This window comes from Filicampus tigris, chromosome 12 (assembly GCF_054856515.1).
Source record: "Filicampus tigris isolate MCC_2025a chromosome 12, RoL_Ftig_1.0, whole genome shotgun sequence".
NCBI classification, from domain to species: domain Eukaryota; kingdom Metazoa; phylum Chordata; class Actinopteri; order Syngnathiformes; family Syngnathidae; genus Filicampus; species Filicampus tigris.
This window is the reverse complement of record NC_141228.1, coordinates 14,434,919-14,457,064: the sequence shown is the minus strand read 5'-3', so window position 1 is coordinate 14,457,064 and position 22,146 is coordinate 14,434,919. Positions and strand designations below refer to the sequence as shown.

The window sequence follows — 22,146 nt, the reverse complement described above, 5'->3', positions numbered from 1 at the left end:
GTAGGTGTGAAAGGTTTTTCAGGTGCCTCATTTGGACAGGTGAGCAAATGTCACTCACAACTTGGAACAGTGGCAACACGCCTGTGAGTGGCTTTAACACAACAGCTGCTCCTTTTCCCCCCCACCTCAGTAGCCATGTGGAAAAACTCTGACTCACCCAGTCGTGTTAAAAAAAAAAAAAGAAAAAAAAGAAGAGCCATTAACAAATACATAAATATTACAGTCCGGGGCATTGCTGTGGGCCCCGCCTGTCACTCAGGGAGTGACGGACATGGAGGCGAGTTCAGCTCATGAGTCAGCTCCTCTGACCTGGTCAAATGTCTGAAAGACATCCATTGATGGACACAATGAGGTGCGGCCGCTGCAGTTCTCAGGTGTCGTCCAAACCGCAAGCTCCGCATGCACACAACAACCTGTCTGGCTTGAGCTGGATCTCATGCATACCAATTTTTATGTACGGTGCTTTACTAAAAAGTCCGAACAAGGTAAGCAATCATTGTAGCTCTTAAAATATATTGCAAAAAAAAAAGAAAAAAAAATGTACACATGCAAGACAAACTATTTGAAAGCAAGTGATTTACTACAAGGGTGACTGAAAAAGCCAAGAAAGTTTAGGAAATGCTGGTTTAAGAAGCGTTCGACTAAATGAAAACAGTATGTGGTCACCGTATTGCTCGGCGTACACCGTACGGCATTCGCTTACAGTATGAGCCCGCGGGATGCATGCAAAGCCACATTCAGACCACTTTCCTCAGCATCCTCATCAAAAATGTGAACGCCACGTCACGTGAATATAGGCCTTAGTGTGTGTTTCCACGTATACCCGCTACTCACAATTGATGCGCTTTCACCACAGTTTTGACATGTTAATCCCCGGTGACCCTTTTTGTTTTTCCCATACCAACTGATGCCCAATGTCATTCCTCGAAGAAAATAAACGCTGCACGGGGTGTCCCATGAGGAGCCTAAATCCACACCGGAGTGTGCTTGTCTTACCTAGCAACCTGCGTCCCCTGCTCTAAACACAACACAAGAAGCTGAGAAATGTTATAGCTGCAGGACATCCCTATGAGCAGCAATAAAAGAGAGCAGATAAGAAAGTCCGACCATAAAAATCAAACGTCACAAGGCACCCTTTCTGCTACATGCCACGCTCGACAAACGCTGCGTCAGCGACTTACTGTCTGCGTAGTTTTTCCGCCGTGTGCCGTCCACCTTGCCAGTCTTGTCGATGCACAGGAAGAACTTGTTGGCCGAGTAAAGCCGCCGCAGCCGCACGTCGCCCTCCAGGTGATTGTAACTTCGTGTATGCCTCTCCAGTGTCCACGAGCAGTTCGCGCCGCCCGCCAGAATCTGGAGGGGCTCGCGCCCTAGCCCGGGAGGGCAGGCCCCCGAGGCGGCGCCGGCGGCGGCCAGCAGCAGGGCCAAGCATGCCAGGCAGGAGGAGGCCGCGCTGGGCCGCGGGGGAGGCCGTCGCCCGGCCAAGGCCGGGGCATCGGGAGCGGGTTCAGGCGGATGGAGTCGAGCGACGGATGGCGTCCATCGGCACATGGTGGGTCACACTCCCAGGGTGCACCTTAATGTGCAAGCTGTAGGCATGCTGATGGGTGGGAGACGTCCCAGTGAGAGAGTCCTGAGAAGAGAGGGCAGCCACTCACAGGAGACCCCCCACGAGATGCGGATCGTTTCTTGGGGTGACAAAGGAGCTTCCTACTGCAACGAGCTTGTCAAAGTTCCTCCGGAGCTTGTCATCTTCTTGTGACTCCCTTCACATATCTTCGTTTGAGGAAAGTTCCATTCTCCTTGCTTGCTCGTCCGCTCTCCTCCTCGCAGTGAAGGCTGCCTTGAAAGGATACAAGTCCTGAAGGATGATGCTTGTGTGTTTGTGTTTATAGATATGTATATATCTGCATGTGTGTGCGTGCGTGTGCGCGTGCGTGCCCGTGTGCGCCTTGCGATGGTCTGTTCTCTCCAGCTGGGGAGGAACAAGGTGCCTGTCTGAGCTGCTGACCCGTGGCTTCGGAGGGAGTTGAATGAGGGTTGATGACTGACTGTGTGTCAGCGTGTATGTGTTACCAAGAGAGGGAGGGAGAGAGCCTGTCTGCATGTGTCAGAGTGAGCGGCAGCCGGCGAGTGCGTGTCAGCTCGCTCACACGGGGCAGTGAAGCAGTAAGCCAACGGCCTGACGCTCTGCTGCGCGCAGCCAGCCGGGCACTTCTCTGCTCAGTGGGAGCTCTGGCTGACTTGCCGTGCATTTTATCCTGGGCAGGGCTAGCAGCATCCGAGGAAGGATGGGTGGGGAGATGCGTGGGGTTGGCTGGCGTGGGGCCGGGGGCGACTGTAAGGAGAGAGCCGAGGAGGCGGGACCTGCAAACTCATTCATAACCGTTTCAGACAAATGAGGAACGTTTGAATTGGTTTTGTTGTGAAAAAAACTTTTGGTCCACATGCAAACTTTTTTTTTTTTGTTTTGTCCTTACAACTGAGCTGTTTGGCTTTTTTTCCATTTCAAATGTCTTATGTTACATTAGTAGGGCAAGGATGTTAATTTAGTAAAAAAAAATCCCAGTTCCGCACCGTTCTTCCCAATAGAAATTTTTCAGTCTTCAATGAACCTAACATGCATGTTTTTGGAATGTGTGAGGAAACTGAAGTACCCGGAAAACCCCCCACGCTAGCACAAGAAGGACATGCAAACTCAACCTACTGAGATTCAAACTCTGATAATCATGAGTGTTAGGCAGACACACTAAGCACATGCTCCATCGTGCCACCCTGCTGTACATGTAAATGTACTGATTGTTTACTTTTCTTCTGTTTTGTATTGTCCATGGTTGCAGACACCTGGTATTACTTAAAGCTGCCCCGCTCCATCTCTCATGTCATGACATATGAAGTGTGTCACAATGTGAAGGGTAAACTATTTAGGAGAACATTGAAATGCTCCCCGCTACTTTCCAAAGAGACGTTTCGGAGACAACTCTGGACACCTTGTTTCCCTTTTCTTGTCCAGGTCAAATCTTTAACTTATGGCCGCGGCTTTCCGATCATCAAAAGGCCGCTAAAGCAGAGCAGGCTGACTAGCCGAGTGTCGGCGGAGTTAGTCCAGACCAAAGCTTTCGAGACGTTTCAATCACCCGTGGTAATATTTCTGCGAAACGCGCCCTCTGATCTTTGCCGTTTTTAATTTGGTCAAACAGAGCGGAAATGACAAACACCTTTTTTTGTGACTTCACACATTCTTGTTTTGTTTTTTAAACAAGGCGCAGAATGGAACAATTTAGAACAAGGTGAAGCAAATTTGCACTTATTGATATATTATTACCTACATTTCCGGTTTGTTTTGTTAGTTTGCAGGATCATGTAAAAACTACGAAACTAAATGTCATTAGCTAGCATTTAACAAATGTTCTTAGTGAATGATTAGTAATAATAAGAATTTTAATGATGATTAATTCCAACATATACAAGAGGGTATGAAAGAATGGCTGGGCGATATGATCAAAAATTCATATCACAGTATAAACCAAATCATTCTGAGAACATTTATTTTGCAAATTTCAAAACTCTAAATTAAATGCAATTGTCTATAGCTCAAACAAAAAAATATATGCTTTTGATGAGTACGTTTTTAATATCCAGTATATGAATGTACTTTAGACTTTATGAGCTACTACTGGCTGACGTATATGGTTTTCGGACATGCGCTTTCGTGCAGCTGTTCATTTTTTTTTTTATCTCACTAGACATTCATTAATTTGTCTGCTAATTGTTTGTTGTTCATAGATGGTTACTGTTGTGGGGGTTTGCTTTTTATGTCCATCCAAGTCTGTTATAGGTCATCTGACGTATTGCGTAAGCAGGAAGTATGTGACTAGCGACAGAGCTAATATGTGTTTGTGACTGCATGAGAAATTAAATAAAGAGCTGTGCCAACACCATACAAAGTGTTGCTCCTTTTCATGACAGTTAATCTCCTCCGTAGCGTGGTAACAACCAGATTTGGAGGAAAAGCCTACCAATGAAGCGCTTATTCTTGTGTTTAGTTTAGCAGTTAGCATGGTTTCAACGTTGCGGAAAAACTACTCTTCGTCCCCCTATACTGTCAGCAACTTGTCCAAAGTGTCGCTTACTGTATTCTGAGGATTAATGACTACCCAAGGGAAGAACCAAGCTTTTTTTTTCCCCTCCAAACTTCTCTCTCACCTTTCTCTCACGCTTCTCCCTCCTTGTTGTCAGTGCGACGCTTGTCTGCACAGTAAAAAGACATTGGTTAGCCGTGCTAGCTATGTAGCTGCAGTTCTTCAAAATTATTCTTTACTATTCGTGCCACCTCTAATTGTGGGAAAAAAGTTGACAGTGGTGTGCTATACAAAAGCCTTAAATATTTTTTCAGAATAAGTTCTATGCAGGCCCACTAGTTGAAACGCTGCATTCTGATTAATGTTGTGTTAGTGGAATATGAGTTAAGCAACAAAATCCACCCGTTTTTAGCCATCTCAGGGGGCGACCATTTTGTCAGTTTAGTCAACTGAAAATGACAGGGCTCAGCTAACGCCCAATCTTCAGCTTCAGAAAACAGGTGAGCTGCAATTGGTCGTTACCTGAGCCCTGAGCAACTGTGATGTCATTTTCAGTTGATAGAATTGACAAAATGGCTGCCCCCCCCCGAGTTGGCTAAAAGTGGTTGGATTAATGCTTATTCCACAAACGCAATATTTATCAGAATGCCTTGTTTCAACTGGTGGGCCTGCATAGAACATATTCTTGAAAAAAAATATATTTGTGTTGACTTCCCCTTTAAAAAGAAGCACGGAGCGAGAAGTGAACAATATTATAGCATAAATGTGCCGAGATGTTGGGCAACACTGCAAATTAGCAGATGGCCAAGTGGCTTTGGGTCACGAGTGTGACTGCCACAGTCTTGTTTCTTGTCACACCTCGCATGTAACGAAGAAGGGAAACAGCCTTCAGTTTCATCAAGAACAATTAAAAGACTTTGGCGGGGGGGGGGGGGGGGGGGGGGGGTGAAGTGAATTAAAAAAAATAACTACCAAGTATTTCCTAAGAACGCAACACACAACTACAAATTGTCATTAAGTACGAGTGGAAATGTGGCTTTAATAGACTCAATGCCACTGGCCTTTAGTTTGTCAAGTGAGGTGAAAACAAGCAATTAACCTCTTCATGGGGATGCAAAGTTGAAAGATGCTCACGTGAGGTTTCTCTGTTAGTGATGGTAATTAGCTCCTTTTAAAGGGCTCCTTTGAGCAGCACCCTGAGGCCAAACTCCACCAGTGCTGGAAGTGGGTTGCATGCCGCACTCGGGGGGGAAAACGGTTGACAGTCACTTCACACTCCTTTGCATGTTAACTACCCACCCCCATTTCAACAACACACACCTCACCCCCCTCAGACGTGTTGTCTGCCTCGCCTCCATTTAAGACATCATAAAAATAAAACAATGAGAAAATGAGGGGTTGACCAAAACGCCCTTGAGGTGACTAACGTACAGCCTAGCCTGTGTGCCATGTGTGAGAGCATTTGATCCCACTCGCCATGCGATTCTGAAAACTCCTATGGCATTAACTTAACAATATTAAGCACAAGCTAATGATCTGTTTCAAAAGTCTTGTCTTCACAAAGATAATAATGCTCAATTTACTTCTTGTAGCTAATAGAGACTAAATGCTGACTCACTAGAAGGTTGCGGCATATGTTCCCAATGGGCCCCAGTTGTCGGTCAGAAGATCTCAAAGCCCATTAGCCTCGGTTTTGTTTCTTACTTTGGGTTAATAGAGAGACAGACAGTCGTTAAGCTCAAATCAATGGCAAAAAGGTGAAATGTGATCATGTCTTCACTGCAAACCACAGCTCGCGAATACTCTCATTTCAAAGGTGCTTACGCATGCGTAAAAGTCACAGTAAAAAGTTCAAGACCTTTTACTTCTCACACACTTTTATTATATGCACCATTAGTTATAATGACAATAATGATATTCTTAAGAAGACCCTCCTGGACCCTGTTTTGCTTTTCCTTGAGCTTTTTTGTGGCTTTTGAATGACACTTATTTTCAAGGAAGGAGAAACCTCAACAAGGAGCTTAAAGCGGTTAAGTCAACCCAAACATATTTTTTTCAAGAATATGTTCCCAGCAGACCCACTAGTTGTAACCCGGAATTCTGATTAATTTTGCGTTTGTGGAATATAAATTAAGCAGCAAAATGCACTCGTTTTTAGTCATCTCCGAGGGCTGCCATTTTGTCTTCTGTCGACTGAAAATGACATCACAACTCCTCACAACGACCAATCACGGCTGACCTGTTTTCTGAATCCGAGCAGTGATTGGTCGTTGTGAGCAGTTGTGATGTCATTTTTAGGCGACAGAAGACAAAATGGCCGCCCATAGTGCATTAACACTTATTCCACAAACGCAATATTTATCAGAATGCCCTGTTTCAACCATTGGGCTGGCATAGGACATGTTCTTGAAAGAAAAATGTTTGCGTAGACTTCCACTTTAAGGTTAAGAGAATACCGTGAAACCATTACACAGGACGTGAGATGAAGTAAGCAGACTCACATTCAAAGCAGTAAGCCTACTATACTCTCTTTGGAATTTTAGGGAAGCTTCTGTTTCTTTAAAATGCAGAACAAGTATTTAGAGAGCTGGTGGCCTGCAGGTTTGTATTTATTGGTTAAGTGTAACACTGACATGATTTTTTTTTTAACAAGAATTGCACCTGCATGAAGTAATCAGTCAACGGGTTGCTTCTGCACCTCCACATTATAACTTTTTTAAAAATCCATTATTTAAGGTGGTCGCTTATGAAATGACAACATTTTATAACTTCAGATGCAACTGCATTTTTTGACCTTTGGAGAAAAAAAAAAAAGATTATTGTTAAATAATCTTTCTGGAATGCAGGACTATGGATAGAGAAAACCCTTCCGGTAAATCACACTTCTGAAAATCCAATCTAATCTAAAATTTAAACACAAAAACACAAGTGTACAAAGTTGAATTATGTCTTGTGACAAAACGATCTTGGTTTCAACCACGTGAATCTTTCATTCAGGTGTGTCAAATCCCGAGCGCCGTGCACTCACCCGAGTAGGATGCTCTCGAGTGGAGGAACCTAATCTTTTCCCAGCAGGGATCCAAGCGCCTCTGCAAGTGTATGAATGGAGATAATATCTCTATAATGAGGCCTGTTTTGTAGCATCAAAGTACTCAAAAGCTGCTGAAATCCGACCCCCCGCCTGGCCCTGACCGGCAATCCCTCAGTACCAGCGCCCTTTTATTAATTGTTTTGTCTGCCTGCTAAGTTGCTTGCTTTGCTGGCGTGTTTGCGTTTTAGCTGCTTACCCTTGACCTAGCATGTTGCAGTTTTGCGCCACGCTGGATGCAGATTTGTTGGTGCATGTCATGTGAGAGCACGCTGCCTTCAAGCGGGACACCCGGAAGTGTTGGCACGTGTATGGGGCTATTTAGCCGGATAATGAGCATTAAATTAAACTGTTAAGCAGTCAGCCAGTAAAGCCCAGCTAGGCAGTGTATCAACGTCTCTGTCGTTAGTTCGCTGTTGGCCTCACACACCGTCATAGCAACAAACAAAGGGAGTTTACAAGCTTGGACGCCGGACCGGAGGGACGAACTCCCCAGGCACTAGCTAGGACAAGGATGGTACACACAACGCGGATGGATTTTAAACACTGCACCACTGATTTCTTTTTTCTTGGTTGTTGTCTTTGCCAATAATTTAAAAAATGTCAAAACTGAGAAAACAAGATTCACTATTTACTGAACCAGAGCAATAGCTTATTACCAGCTGAATCGAAATCGTCAGTGCAGTAATTATCCAGTGGAACGCTTTCACTTGAGAGTTGCTTGAGGTTTAGGCCCTGTCTACACGTAGGCGAAGTTTTTGAAAACGCCGGATTTAAGCCCGCGGTTAGCCCTATCATCCACACGTACCCTGAGTTTTTTCAGTGAAAATGCCGCAGTGGAGACTTGTGGATATCTTCGGATTAGCGTTTTGCCGTGGACGGTTGCACCTGGTGATTTACGTCGTCACCGTGCGACAACAATGCTTTGACGTCACTGCGCGACTTGTGTTTTCATGCGAGTCAACATGGATTCTCGCGGCGTTGCGTTGGTCATAGCCATTCTCGATGCGCTCTTTGCTTACTTATTTGTCCGCAACCAACCACTGATTCTCGTTGAAAGGTTTAAAAGCAATTCTGACCTCTTGTCGGTTCTACTGAACGGGTTTGGTGCCGTGTTTTTGGTTTCGTAGAAGTGACGTCAAAGGACGGAAGTTCCTTCTGAGTGGACGGTATTTGGCCAACTACTGCCACCCAGAGGCTTGGCATGCGTTTGAACATGCACTTCCGCGGTTTCGTGTGGATGCATTTTTTAATGTGTATTCCAACGCAGGCGGGGGCATATACGGTTGGTAAACCGTCTGTTTATGTTCATAAACACAGGCCATATTCATAAACATTGTCGGCCCCCACCCCGTTTGCCTCCCTCCCCACAAAAAAGAACAAAAAACGTGCATGATGCCCCCGTGGGAGAGATGCTAATGGTAGCTACGTGTAGACAAGGCCTTAGGTTCCACTGTTTATCATAATAAATATTTCTTCATCCCGACAATGACGACACCAGAGTTAACCACTAAAGTGTCAATAAGCCTAATGGCTGGATGCTGAATTTGACTTGCCATCACTTAGCTCTGACTGGCCAATTAAGATGCACTCGTATACACATAATTGACACAACCTCAACCAGAGTAATTTAAAATGAGTCATTTGTGTTGGGAACCCTGTTAAGCGGAACGTGAGTCACAACAGTCCAGTAAAGATTCCTTCGGTCTCTTTGTAATGGACTGAACCAGACATTAAGTGTGTAATGTGATGAGTTCATAATTGCAGTTTGTTTGAAAGTTTCGACGGAATGTCGAAAAATCTTTAATGTTCTGCTTGTCCACAGAATTGAGCCCCACTAGGCTGGCTCTCGATGCTGTGGAATTATTATGGGGAAATGGGCTGATATTAATGATAGAAAAGGACATCACAGTACAGTCAGAGAAAATATACTTTATTGGGTAGATAATATGTCAAATGTATTTTCAATTGTGCATTCAAATAGGTAGGACATCTGTCTCACAGTTGAGAGGGCCCCGCTTTCAAATCTTGACTCAGCCCCCCAAGTGTGGAGTTGTTGCGATTTCTGTGGGTACTCTGGCTTTATCCCGTATTTTAGAAACATCCACGTTAGGTTAAATGAAGATTGTAATTGTCCATAGGTGTTCATGTGAGTAATCATTTGTCTATATGTGCCCGATAATTGGCTAACTAACTTCCAGGGTTTACTCTGCTTTCTGCTCAAAGTCAACTGGGACAGGTTCCAAAGTCCAGCCCCTAGTATGCAAAAGTCAAACCGTATTGACTTTATGTCAATAATGTCATCGTGTCCCGAGAATAGCTCAACTTACGTTTGGTCTGACCGCAGTATATTCACGGACGCATATAATAACCTGGACTACAAATGCCGCCTTACTCTCCATCGCGAGAAGTGAAGCCGCCGGTAGCCATCTTGCGTTGCCACAGTCTAAGCTCGCCTAACTTGAATACATTGATTTCTCCGCTCCGTTTTCACATTATTTTCTGTCTCTATAGCGAAAATGCCTCAGTGTGTGGCATACAGTCGTACCAATAAGTCTAAGAGAAGCTGTAAATGCACATTTCATTGGTAAGAATGAAATGATAAATTGTCTCTATGAGGTATATTTCAAGAGTGCTACTTAAAGATTCGTCTGTAATATGTTGTCAGAACCTGGGGTGTGGTGGCCATTGGGACTTTTGTGATTCTCCCAAATGGCTGGTCTAATCCAGGGCCGTTTAGAAAAAAACACCCCAACGCCCCCATGTGTCTTTGTGTGAAAGCAGCAATACACTGTATCGCTGGGTTCTGTGTGAAAGGCAAAGATGGAAATATACCGGAACTTCTTTTTGTGAGTGGAGAAGGGGTCGTTGTGTCCACATGACAAAGGTCAGTAACTCCATGTAAGTGGCTGTTGTGTCGCACTTCGCACACAAACAACATAGCAGACGACATTCCCCAAATGGGGGTGCCCATGTTACTGTGGCCAGGTGAAGCCGTTTCAAAGAGAGCCCTCTCCGCATCTGTTAAACAAATAAGGAGCCCCTACAAAGGTGTGCGCAAGAATCCACATGATCAAAGTGTACGAGAATGGCAGCCTTGTCCCGGCTCGGCCATTATCAGGCCCCATGAATGCTTGTCTTCTCCTCTTTTGTCGGTCCGGGCATTGACAGTCACTCACCCGGCAATGACTGTCACACCAGCGCAAAGAGCCAGCCGCCGACAGGGGCCGACCACATCAAACGAGGCTGTCAAAGAGGTAGTGGTGGCGGGGAGAGCGGGAGTGGGGGGGGCGCTCGTGAACCGTGGCAACAAACACCTCCCTATCCTCACCTAGGGCTCAGCGGCAGACACCCACCGCTGTGCTCTGAGCCGCTGCCTCCGCTGAGAAAAGATGTACTGCCAGGACCTCATTTCCCTCACAGGAACTCCCCCCATTGCCCTCCTGGCCCTTTCTCCCTCTGTCAAGTAGCGCTTGTGTTAACCTCCAGCCTAGCGAGACACAAAGGAGCGCTAAAGTGTTTAAGAATGCTTTATGGATGCATGACAAGAGGGAGGGCGACTGCCGGGGGTCAGAAAGTATACAGGATGTGAATGAGATGAATTCACTTTTGCTTTACTGCTGAGTCACACTTGAGTTGAGCTTTGGGATGTTTCCAACCACGGCCATGCAAAAAAGACGGCTGGCCGCCAAGCCACTGATTTTTTCTTTTTTTTCTTTTTCGTTTTCCCACAGTTATTAACGAGTTAAAGAGTACAGTTGAACTGGTTGACTTCCAAATTCTTCAAAATATCAAAACAATTTAAATTGATTTATACTAGGCCATCATAACGCCTTTTTAACAGTACAGACAATTGTTTAAATAACATTTTAACACGTGTAACTGTCATGCATGTAAAAATATAAGTTAACCAACCGCTTTAAAATATAATTCAGATTAAAAGTAGAACCACGCACCAAGACACCTGATGGAGGGCACGTAAAAGTGAAGAAACAGGAAGGTGTTGAAGTGAATTCCGTACAAGGGTCGTTAGTTCTCATCAGACTGTTCCTCTGGCATTTCTAGAGCCTCATAAGTCTTTTGACATCCCAAACCCCCTGCCACCCCCCACAAAAAAAGACATTGGATGCATGAAACTACCCATCTATCTTTCCGTTATCCTAGCTGCTTATCACTAAATGCAACAAAATGTAAAAGTACTCATTAGATTAGAGGATGCATAACATGTCCAATGGAAATTGAACTGCAAGGTGTTTGCAGAGCAATACTGTCACCTGCTGTAGTTATGTGTGTATTGCTGGGATGAAGTCACGTGTTCCTATATACTCAACAGCGGAAAGTATCATGGTCTATGTAGTTCACAATGGTAATGTTATCATTTTTGTATTTAATTTATGAAATAAATAATATAATACGTTTTTCGATACTATATTTTTTCGTACAAATGAGTATGTACATCAATTAGAAAGTTTAATCAGTTGTTTACCTCTGCTTTTCACTATGGCGACACTGACACCTGTAGGCCGAACGCGGTTCAACAATTCTTTAGTTAATATGAATGTGTTGCTAATGCCAAATGATTGGACAACAAAAAGAACGTGGGACGAACTAACAAGCTTTTAGCTGTCGTCACACGATTGGCGCGAACTAGGCATTCGATATATCTGTTATCTTCTAGCTATGTCTTTATGTGTGACGATAGCTCGGCCTTGCGACTAGCGTGGTCTGGTTCAAAATGGCGACCTAGTGCTGGGATGTAATGCGGTTATTACATGTCAACATGTCATTACTTCGAATTTGTGCCTTCGTCAAATGTATTAATCGGCGCGGTTTGCTTGAAAAGTATACGTCTCTTGCCCCTCTTACCTGTCAGCGGTGTCTGTGGATGAGAAATAACGCACTTAGACGGCTAGCAGGTAAGGCGAATCCTGTTTAGTTTGCAAATGCTCTTGACTGAGGGAATTGATGTTATTGTTTAATTTAAATTTAAAGGTGTTGTATCTAATGCTTAATATGCGCTCGAGCAAAATCTGATATCCATTAAAGAGGCACAGTACAAACGAAGTGTGATATCTACTTAAGTAACTTCAAGCAGTTTAATTAAGGCTAAAAGACAACTTGCCCATCGGGCATACAAACCAAGTTTTGGAATTGACTAATTCTGTTATTATTGTTGTTGTTTCTTTATCCCAGATACACGTTTGCAGCTTCACCGAAGAAACGTTTCATATTCTATCCGTAAGACGGAAGTTGCGAAGAAACGTGTAGTGGAACAGTCTGAGCTGTTAGATGGTAAGATATTTTACACATTTAGTTGCCAATCGTGGCATAACAATCATTTTTGGTAGTGAAATGTGAAGCCTACACTTTATCAACATGATGGTTGAATTTAAGATGATAGTGACTTTTGTGCATTTGTATTTGCTTGATAATGGATGCTTACTGTACATTTATTTTCCTGATTATAATCCCTCAATGTGCAATATATGTTGCACACCATGCATGTAGACGCGAATCACTCACATGCAGGCCAATGAGAGAAATTAGAGACAAATGGGCACGCAAAGAGTGCGGCACCTCTTGAGTTAGGGGTGTGTGAAATGTAGCGTGGTCAAGAGCACCTCAACAGTAGCCAGGAAGCAGTCTAGCATTTCTCCAACAACTAGGTGCCATTTTTACATTTTGTTTACAGTGAGACTTGAGACCTTAAAAATGAGTGACTGCTGACTCGTCCAATCGTATTTATGTTTAATATATAAAAATAACAAAAACTAACGCTGCATCATGGGAGTCAAAAGCTTGACAACTGGAAACAATGATAATATTGGCTGTACAAAAAAATATCCTTCTGTCACTTTAAGTTTATTTTTTTCTCTCTAAGTGCTAGAGGCCAGAATCCAACAACTTAAACCTGATGGCCTTCTTGATGTCCAAAAAGCAAACGTGGAATTTCTTCATGCCCCCTCATCTGGGAGACACGTCTCCTCTGCCAGAACACCCACAAACACACCTCAGGAGAGGCCTGACATTTCAAAATCGCAGCAGTATGTCATGAAGGGATCCTCTAAATCCCAACCCAGTCGCTGGATGGAGAAATTAACTCGAGAGAAGAAAAGCAAGCTGAAAAAACAGCAGCGCATCTGTGAGAAACTGCAGAAGAACATCCCGAAGAAAGTGTCAGGAAAGCACCCCGGTGGTAAAGACACCTCTAAACTTCCTGGCACTAGTTACAAAACAATATCGAGCAAAATGACTGCTACCATGGCTGAGAACAACAACGTGAATTCAAATGTTCAGGCTGCTGTGTCACAAAAAGCCCCCAAAAGCAAACGAAAGGGCCCCAACAATAAACCTTGCGGCGCAAAGCAGCAGGTTACCGATGAGGAATTCGCACAGTTGGAGGAACTGGAAAGGAGGCTCAGCCAGCAAGCCAGCCCATGGTCCTGCTCAAGTCAACCGGAGCAGCTTCTGCAGGCCAGAGAAGGAGCCGTGGGAAACATCCGCTCTCGCATCTTCTCTTGGCTGGAGGCGTGCGTGTTTGCGGGGGAAATTGAGCGAGCGCACAGTTTCCTTCTCAGCCAGCACAGACTTAGGAGTCGTCGAGAACTTCTCGACACAGACGTGTACAACATCATGTTGCGAGTCTGGGCCAAAAAGGTATGGTGAAAAGTTATGCTCAAATTCAATGACAATACAGGCAACCCCCGTTCATTGTGAGGGAGAGTAGAGCAGAGAAGACCCACCCACGATTGGTGAAAATGAGGGCCCGACTGATATGGATTTTTTTAAGCCGATTCCAATATTTGGCAGAATAAAATTTCGATAACCGATTAATTGACCAAATAACACTGGTCAACTGCAAATTTGAATTAGAGATGGCTTTATGTGTCCCTGCACCAATGCGTTTCAATTATTTTTTGTTACACGCCCACCAGGAAGAAGAAAACATTTTACGCCACCTCAACTCTCTGCCGTGACTATAAACATTAGAATTTGTCAATAAAATTGCTATAAGTACACTTTTACATAATATTGTATCCTTATTGACATTAAAGAAAACAACAAAGAATGAAAATCAAATGGGAGTGCCACTGCCACCTGCTGTCATCTAGAAAAACTCTCTTTTGTAACTCTCAATGGCACTTTAAGCAAACCCCGACAGGTATTTCGGCTCACTATTCATGAGCTAAGTGCACCAACCTTCTCAGGTTTGAATGGTGCCTTTTTCAAACTGTTCTACAGTTGTTCACAGATGTCCAATTGTCTTTAGATCAGGACTCTTCAGAACAGTCCAGTGTTCTGTTCTTAGCCATTCTTGTTTTTGATGGGCTGTGTGTTTTGGTCTTTATACTATTGGAAAATCCATATATTTTCTTCCAGAATTCCTTGACAGTTTTGAGATTTCTTCACACCCAGCACAGATTTAAGACACCCTGTGTTGGATTTAGCAAAGCAGCCCCAGTACAAAACTGAACTTGCTGCTTGTTTCACAGTACAGAAAAAGGGTAGTGTGGGGCTTACGGTTCCATTGTGAATATAATAGCAAAATCTTGTTGTTTCGTAATCTAAATAAAAACATCTGTGGAGGTACCATTAAGTTATGCTTGAGGGCCCATTGATTCTAGAATTGGTATATTTTGTCGTTTTTAAGCGCAGTGATTATATTTGAATACACAGTTAATTATCAGTTGTTGTTTTTGTTTTTTCTTAATAGGGTGTCTTGAATCAGATTGGCCGCTTGTTTATTCTCTTGGAGGAAGCAGGCCTGCAGCCAAATATTGGCTCATATTGTGCTGCTCTGGAATGTATGGGCCGCAGTGCCTACTGCTCTCCCCGGATTATTACAAGGTATGTATACACTGACTACAGTATCACATGGGTGAGTTTGAATATGTGTACAGTACCGAGACCTAACAGTAGGGGTCACGTTTCCCTAAGTCTTTCAGTTTTGACTCCCTATATTTTGTTGGGGCTGGTCACTGCAATGTTTTCTCATACCCTCCTATGTTATGTAACAGTGTATTATTGCCTCATGTTCATAGAGTTGTGATGAAGCAGGTATTATTTTGACCACATGTTGCAATTCTTCCAAATTCGTTGCCCTTCATGACAGCTTTGTCTTCCCAATGACAATCAGTTTAACCAAAAACACTTGCGCCTATACGTAACCGGGTAAGCAGTGGACTGTTTTTTTGCTTTGACTGGGCTATTTCTAGTTGTCATATTTATTTATATTATAGAAGCTCGGGATTTTCGTTGCATGTGTGTATGCATGACCAATCGTGCTGGGCGATGGCATAACTTTAGGAGGGAAATGTCCCAAACTTGAGAAAACACCACGCTCGTTACACGTCGTTCATCATCCATCGTTCATTCTCTTTTGTCATCTTTTCTCCTCCGTATGATCACGCTGACGAGCTGGCAGACTAATCCCGTCTTTGTACAAGGCTTGTTTCATTTGCCCGCAAACGAAAACGGTGCACTTTGCATGGACGAACTCTCCAAGGAATGTGAGAGAATTTTCGAAAATGTTAGATGGAGATCAATGTCGTCTTCTCCTCGCATGCTATTTGAAATATGTTACTTGTTAGTGCATCACTGTCCTCATTTCATTAATCAAATATGGATGGCTGCATTCCATCCATTTCCTATAGCACTTGTCCTCATTAGAGTCACTGCTGAGCTGGAGGCCATCCCAGCTGACTTTGAGCGAGCGGCGCGGTACACCCTTTAACTTGTTGCCTGTTAATCACATGGCCTATACAGACAAACAGCAGTTTACACTCACATTGACACAAATTTGAGTCTTCAGTGAACCTAATAGGCTTGTTTTTACAATGTGGGAGGAAGGCAAAGAAAACGTACACAAGCACAGAGACAATATGCAAAATCCACACAAAAAAAAGAAAAAATGAATAAAAAGGAAAAAGAAAAGAATGTATAACCCATGTGTTTAAAATCGCTAGAGATAAAACAAATCAATAAGAGTTGCGTTTTGAAGTACAAAGCAGCATGTGTATTTTATAATGATATCATGATCTTGGACTTCAGCTAAAGCAGCCGTCTTGTGTTATTCAAAAGCAATGAGTTGCTTGCTCTTTTATTGTTTTTTTTTATTAAAAAAAAAAATAAAATACTTGAGCTGCCCCCACACTTCTTCTCAAGTTGTCAAATGAAAGGAGGGTTTCCAGACTTGTCTGGTGATCTAATTTTGTAGTTTTGATTTTGCCCTCTAGGGGAGCGTGTAACACTGAACAACTCTGCTATAAGCATTGGGCCACCCGGAATTTTTGGAGCGTTAATGCTTTAAACATTCACTATCTTAAATCCCACCAGTTTTGCTGACTTCTCACATTACATTATCCATGATAACTTTGAGGCAATTTTTTTACGGAACAGGTGTGTTGAACTACAAATGTTCCGCCGACTTGAGCATGGGTTTTATTTATTTATTTAAATAATTCCACCGAGCCGTCTGTCATTTGTATTCCATTCACTGGCTGCAGGTTAGTATTAGCTGCGATGTGCAGTCCGGTCATGACGAGTGTGTGCTCTGCAGTGGACCTCGAGAAGATTAATTTTGAATCATTATTTCGCTGATCCTGTCAGCGCCCATCTGCCTCTGGATCAGGCTCACATTTTCAGTCGGGCCGAAGGGGCCTGTCCCAGTGCAAGCGCAGTCGTTGATATTCTGCAACTGTTGTTTTTAAACAATGAATAAAGTTTGTAGTGGAACCATGGTACCTTACCTGCGCATGTATGTGTGCACAGGTGCTTGAACGAGATGGAGCAAGATGGCCTCTCTCTGGATGATGTCTTCAGCCAATGTGTGTTCCAGCAAGATGAAAGAGACATGGTACTGAAGGCAGTGCATGTCATCCACCCTGACTACCAGCCCACCTCTAAGCTCACCACAAGCCAAAATCCCCCTGTGTTGGTTCAGGACCTTTACATTAAGGTATCTGACTCCTATCTTCCTGGATTATGTTCCTGACTGTCCTATGTGGGGGGGGGGGGGGGGTGGGGGGGGTTGGGGAAGACAATATGTCACCTTTTTTTTTTTTCATTTATTTTGTAAAAACACGCAACAAGGCAGATGTAGCACTAAAAATACATTACATTACAAGTTCGTTGTTGACACTTATTTTGTAAAAGCAAACTACTGAGAGGCGGAACAAAAATTATTCTGCTGATCCCGTGAGTTAGAAAAAAGGTTTGTTTTGAAAATCAAAATCAGGCGTATCATGGTATATAAAAAGTCCTGCAAGCTCGCAAAATAGATTTAAAAAAAAAAAAAAAAAAAAAAAAAGCAAACTTTGGTGAGCTTCTTTGGAAAGGGAAAATGGCCAAATAATGAGACCAATGATGAGGAGCCAACAACTTAACAAGAAAATGAATGTTCCATTTAAGAGACCATATCAGCAGTCTGATTTATGGGTTCATCGCTAGATGTGATAGTCGCTCACCAAGCATGCTCTGTGTAAAATGTGGCGACAAGTCCTGTCTTTGTGCGGCTTGATTTCCTGCAATGACTGCACCTAAGACACAATCATCCAATAGAGTAGACATAAATAACTCACTGATTGTCTCCGAATACCCCAAAAAGGGTTATTGTAGAAAAACAAGCGCAGGGTTCCCACTAATTACAACAACTAGATTAAGCGTACTGATGAGTTGTATGGAAAAGGTTTTTTTTTTTTTTTTTTTTTCATTTCCAAGCCGCTCTGTTAAAATATTTCTTCATGCAAAACTAGTTTATAGTCCAAAAAAGGTTGCAGGCTGCAGGGCGTGCACTGAACTTTTCAGATGCTAAATTGTCAAAATAAACATGAAGTGAAGTCTATCAGCTTCAATACTATTAATACCCAGTGCAGTTGTTAAATCCTGTTTTCTACCAAGTTATAGGCTGTTTCCTCAGGTAGATGCATTACCCTAATTGTTCACAGGTTTAGCGTCCACTTACTGTTAATAACATGCTGCGTTTTAAATAGATGCCACCCCCTGAAAAAAAAACAACAACAGAGGGTGCCACTAGATGGCTGTAATTACCTTCACAAAGACCGATAGCCCCAAGTGTAGAGGTATAAGTCATTACCGCAACATACACCGCCTGCAGAGCAGTCGTGGCATTGAAGGTGAGCTTTGTGGTTGCAGTTCTGCTGCTTAACATTTTGTTTTTGAACTTATTTATTCGAGTCAGGCAAGTGAGAGCCGATTCTCATTCTCAATGCTAACCTGGCAACAGACAGCAGTAAAGCAAAGCGAAATAAATACAAATACTGTACATCGACAACAAACAGTGTGATATTCATACATTGTGTTTTTAATTTCTTGCAAGAATAAAGAAATTGCATCAAGCAAACGTACAGAATGCAGTACACAAGGTCTTCTGACTGACACCGATTGGTTTTCCATGCTTCTACCACTCCTCAAATTCTCAACTGATCTTCAAAACATAATCAGATTTTGTTCAATGTTGGAGACAGAGCCCACTGATTTTTAGTGCTGTCCCGTGCATTGAAGGGTAGAGGAATCAAACATCCCAGTGCTCCAGCGCTGCTCCTTGCCAATGCAAGAACCCCCGTGATTTTGAACGCCTCTCACCTCTCTGCCCTTTCTCCCCCACCTCCTCTTACCATCACATTTGTCATTCATTCCATTCCAAGCGTTATATTTTTAGTCTCCACTTCATTCTTGCACCCTATTTGCTTTGTTGTCTCTCATCGTGTCTTTGTTGACTAACGAGAGTTATTTTTTTTTTGTTTCATAATTCACAAGTGACGTCATTGGCGACCTAACGGCTGAAACGCTGCCCAAATAAACTGGCTCGCTCGATAGCGGAATAGCAAACAGGACGGTCTCTTGTGGGGCCTCGGGAGACCGTGTTGGTGGCAGAAGCTCAAGCTCATTAGAATACTGTTTGCTCTGTGTCACATGCTCATTTTAAAATGCGGTTTGATTTTGGTTCAATTTAGAGAGAGTCAGTTTGCGCCTTCAGTCCCATACATTAGGGCAATACTAAATAATATGATGAGTAACTTAAATACTACAGTATATATTGATGAGCTTAGTGATTACACTGGTATCTCCACTTGTGAAATTAATTGGTTCTCAAAGAAATTTCTTAAGATTATTGCACAATGAATGAGAGTTATGCATAATGTAAAAAACAACGAATAGATTAAAGAATGCAAATGATGGTCGTTTACCTTTTAATTGCTATCCTCATCGCTTTTTGCGCTCTTTGTTTCATATTCTCTCTCAAGTGTTTTTTGCCTGGCGTTTTGTAAAAACTGATTTAATGACGTGGCGACTGTCGATACATTACGGTCATATTCTTTGGCGAGATCAACGAAACGCATCCCCTTTTCATACATTTCTATTATCTCTTGCTTTGTTTACATGGACCAAAAAAAGGATTTTCTCCTTTTTTTTTCTTTTCCTTATTTCTAACTCACGTACACTATCGGAACACCTCATGGCCCGAGGGGCGAATGACGAGGACGCTGCATAGACATATCTATCATATATATACACACATAGACACATACGGTAAAGGTCCCTCTTAGCCAATGGGATGCCAGGAAGATGCTAGGTAATAGCCAGTGGCAGAGCAGCTAAAATCTGGAGCTGCGAGTAGCAGCCCGTATTTTTACCTTTCGTATCCTGAAATTTCTTTCGTAACAAGAGGCAGTATTTTCCTGTTGATGCGTTTCGTAACTTGAAAATTTCATATGATGAGACGTTCGTAAGTAGAGGTACCACTGTATTACGTTATGACCATTTGCAGATTTGTAATGGACATTTGTCAAAATATGCTGTTATGTGATCCAATAATAAAGTATGTGTATTTTGGCATGGTGAAGCAGCATGTGGCTCTTTTTTTTTTAACTTGCTGGTCCAAGTAACTGTAAACAATTAAATATTATGATCAGCAGGTGGCTCAAATTTAGCAGCTACCATATTAGTTATAACTGGTTTTAAAATTGCAATGGTCTGGCTAAATCAAACGTCTCTACAAACCACAAGATGCAATTTGCCTCCCCATTTCAATTGTGTTTTCCTGACTTACTGGTCTCTTATGACTTGCAATTACAATATCAAATCCACTTTACTGTGTGTGTTTTCAGAGGGATAACCACCAATACCCGAAGCTGGACTTCACTCGAGACGAGCTCCATGAATGTCTCAAATTCCAGCTGAACATAGAGCAGGCCTGCACAGTTACCATTGACTCTGTGGAGGCAGCCAAGCCTATCACAGAAAACATGGTTAAAATGGTAAGACACTCTTAATTTCATCTACCTAATTTTCATTCAGACATCAGATGTAGTGACAAATCTGCTCAGGTTAACTAGAATAGACAAAGCAGACCCACAATATGGGTGTATAGACTGAAGTCATATACAGTGCAACTGCGGGGGATCGGGACCGGGCCTGCCTGCGAATAGCGAAACCCCACGTATAATTGATGCCTATTGAAATGCAGCGAACAAAAACTTGAACATAAAATAAAAAATAAAAAAACGCTGATAAATATTTAGTAGGCATTTTTCATGAAAAACGTGGGGAAAATGAGGCGTGACCTCCCCTTCAAAATCAACTAAACATTATTTTAAAATATATATATATAAATATTTGAATTGAAAATCTGCAACTATATGCATCCATGGGTGCTGAACCGCGAGTATGTGGGGCTCCTCTGGATGCTGCTAGTTCAAATTTATTCTTGTGCAAAGTTGGTTTATTGTTGAATGCGTATCTTCTGGTTGGAAATGGCACAAGAATGTTGGGAATGGGCATAGTATGTAGTGTTCATTTCTCATTGTTATTTATAAATTTAGTAATTACTGTATTTGTGTTGCGGATGTTATTAGACAGTTTTGAGGAAACTCCGTCTTTTGCAGCATTTTAAAGTATCCTGCTAGCCTCCAGCCTAATCTCGTACATTCTGATGAACTATACGCTGAAAACAGTGAACTTGTGTGAAAGTGAAAGGGTATGCATTATTCAGGGAATGTAACTTTTTGTTGGACTGTAAAAAAAAAAAAAAAAAAAAGGTCTAATTTTCACTAGTGAGACATTTTTGAGGGCACCCATTGTCCAGACAAGTATGGATGAAGAAAACATCCTATCTTTTTTCTAACCGTGGCATTTACAGTCCAGGCTGGCTCGTCTGCCTCTGCAGATGGGCTACGTGGGAAGCGAGTAAGCCGAGAGTCCCTTGTGGCCAGGAAGCATTTACAGACAGACAGACAGACAGACAGGCAGGCAGGCAGACAGGCAAGCAGGCAGGACAGAATAATAATGTATTGTAATGGAGGACCCCGGGGAAGAGGCAGTGACAGTCACCTCTCCATCCACTATCCAGACTGTAACTACTTAAAACTACTACACTGGCTAAAAAAATCAGATTAAAGATGAAGTATTACAGTGGACCTTGGTCCCTATCCCTCGCCAATAGCAAAAATCTGTGTATACCGTATTTTTCGTACTATGTCACATCAGTCATAAAATGCATCCCGAAGAATTAAAAAACATACTTTTAGTCACACTGGACTATAAATTGTATTTGCTTGTGAAATTAATTTGACAAAAGACTGAAACAAAGAACAGTAGAGCTATGACTCGCACCCCAAATCCTCGTTCCCTTATCGTGTTGATAGCAGCAAACAAGTTCCGGTTGGTAAAGAAACTTCTGCTTCAATCTCCGGAAAACTTTTTCTTTTTAGTTGAAAATAGCTTACCATAACTAGAATCACGCGTTGCATTGTGGCCAAAGGTAGAATCCCGGTCGCTTATTGTAAACACTTGGAACAAGTAGTCATGGCAACTAACGTTGGGACCGTCTCCCTAGCTAGCTCGTTAATTTAAGTACATTACATTAACGTGCTTGCTAACATTACTCCAAGTTTTGTTTTGACTTTTGAGGCATATTTTATTCCAAATTGTTTTGTTTGCTTTCCCCATTTTGGA

The 22,146-nt window shown here is 42.7% G+C and overlaps 2 protein-coding genes across 4 annotated transcripts in view; one reads left to right on the top strand and one right to left on the bottom strand.

The window, feature by feature from the left end:
- Positions 1-2,209, bottom strand: part of fgf22 (fibroblast growth factor 22) — a 33,491-nt gene extending 31,282 nt beyond the window's left edge. The window contains exons 1-2 of one of the 2 annotated variants that reach the window (XM_086046227.1): positions 1,715-2,209; positions 1,182-1,633 (exon numbers count right to left, since the gene is read on the bottom strand). In XM_086046227.1, coding sequence (XP_085902353.1) covers positions 1,182-1,551 — 370 coding nt within the window. In that variant the 5' untranslated portion in view covers positions 1,552-1,633; positions 1,715-2,209. Of the gene's footprint in view, positions 1-1,181 lie in introns of both variants that reach the window. The other variant, XM_086046226.1, reaches the window with a different exon arrangement.
- A 9,638-nt stretch (positions 2,210-11,847) lies between these two features.
- Positions 11,848-22,146, top strand: part of polrmt (polymerase (RNA) mitochondrial (DNA directed)) — a 40,440-nt gene continuing 30,141 nt past the window's right edge. For both annotated transcript variants that reach the window (XM_086046983.1, XM_086046984.1), the window contains exons 1-6: positions 11,848-12,086; positions 12,364-12,462; positions 13,052-13,827; positions 14,885-15,018; positions 16,942-17,128; positions 20,301-20,450. In XM_086046983.1, the coding sequence (XP_085903109.1) occupies positions 11,930-12,086; positions 12,364-12,462; positions 13,052-13,827; positions 14,885-15,018; positions 16,942-17,128; positions 20,301-20,450 (1,503 nt within the window). In that variant the 5' untranslated portion in view covers positions 11,848-11,929. The remainder of the gene's footprint in view (positions 12,087-12,363; positions 12,463-13,051; positions 13,828-14,884; positions 15,019-16,941; positions 17,129-20,300; positions 20,451-22,146) is intronic.